Source organism: Antrostomus carolinensis, unplaced genomic scaffold, assembly GCF_000700745.2.
Source record: "Antrostomus carolinensis isolate BGI_N321 unplaced genomic scaffold, ASM70074v2 scaffold30770, whole genome shotgun sequence".
Classification (NCBI taxonomy): Eukaryota; Metazoa; Chordata; class Aves; order Caprimulgiformes; family Caprimulgidae; genus Antrostomus; species Antrostomus carolinensis.
In genome coordinates this window covers 1-1,318 of record NW_010291052.1, presented here as the reverse complement: position 1 = coordinate 1,318, position 1,318 = coordinate 1, and the positions used below count along the sequence as shown (strand labels likewise).

Below are 1,318 nucleotides of genomic sequence, written 5' to 3'. Positions count from 1 at the left end.
GGTGCTGCTGGGAGGAGGGATGCTGGGACACAACCCTTTGGGGCAAGGAATGAAAGAAGCTTTGGCTGCTGGTGCAGGTTTTTCTTCAATAGATTTTTTTTTAATTTTGCCTTCAGATGAAACACTAAATCCACTCCCAGCTGTCACCACTCCAACCCCACTAGCAAAGCTGGTGACTTTGTGCAATCTGACAGTGACAAACGAGCGGGGAGCAGCCGCTCCCAGCTTCGGCACTCCCTGCCCAGCAGCTCCAGATAAGCATCCACCTGGCTCTGCCTCTTGTGCTGCCTCATTCCACCCCAGCTCCTCCAGGCATCCTCCACATGCCCATGCCCTCCACCCCACCCCAGGTCCCACAGCTCCTGCCTTTTCCCAATCCTGAGATGCAAACCCAGCACCACCGAGGCTGCAATGCCCGTGCTGTACCAAACAAACACCTCCCCAACCCCAACTCCTGCTCCTCACAAGACCCACCGGCTGTAGTAGACGGAAAACACGTCTTCCTTGAGGATCTGCTGGGAGAGGATCCGGTCGAAGACGGGGGTGATGCCATCAATGGCCTGGCTGGGGTAACCCATCCCCAGCACCCCATCAAACCTGGCAAAGATGAAGGGGAAGGCAGGCAGCGCCGTCGCCTCGGCGAAGACCTGGATGATGGGGATGTCTGACACCTGGGGAAGGGCACAAGTGTCCTTGCAGGGAGCTGGGGGGTTAAATCCCCCAAACAACCCCCCAACTTTTGGTCCAGGTCTGCAAATCCAGGGCACGTACTGACCATGACGATGTCCTGGCTGAGGAAGCCTTTGACGCTGCCCGTGCCGTAGTGGATAGCAAAGCCCGTGCCGTTGGCGATGTACGTCCGCGACTTGGAGGAGTCGTAGCGGCTGTGGGAAACTGGGGAGAGGTACAAGGAGCATCAAAGAAAGTGAGAGAGGTGGTGATGGCAGGACTGGCTGAGGCTCTCTGCTCCCCCAGTTTCCATGGGGTGATGAACCCACCCTGTCCCAGTGCCAGGGGACTGGACAGCAGCAGACAGATCCCTTGTGCAAAGGTAAAAGCCCACCAAACCCACCCTGAGCAGCTCTCGAGATGGAGGGACATGTCTCCATACTCACCACAGGCGCTGTAGAGGGGGGAGCACTTGTAGGATGGCACCCACAGGTTGGCTGAACCCGTGTCAAAGACCACCTTGAAGGTCTGTGTCGGGGTGCCGATGCTGATCTCACCAAAATACTGGGTCTGCAAGAGGCACAGGAGCATCACCAGGGTCACAGCTCAGACAGGGGAGGGGGCTCACACAGACCCCAGCAGCAAACCC

General features: G+C 57.8%; 1 protein-coding gene across 1 annotated transcript in view; it reads right to left on the bottom strand.

Annotated features, from left to right (window-relative positions):
• The window catches only part of REN (renin), a gene marked incomplete at its 5' end in the record, with an annotated part of 3,740 nt that extends 2,501 nt beyond the window's left edge, over window positions 1-1,239 (bottom strand). Inside the window, 3 exons of the mRNA XM_010175227.2 lie at window positions 475-671; window positions 776-894; window positions 1,116-1,239. Of these exons, the coding sequence (XP_010173529.2) occupies window positions 475-671; window positions 776-894; window positions 1,116-1,239 (440 nt within the window). The remainder of the gene's footprint in view (window positions 1-474; window positions 672-775; window positions 895-1,115) is intronic.
• Window positions 1,240-1,318: the final 79 nt, after the last annotated feature.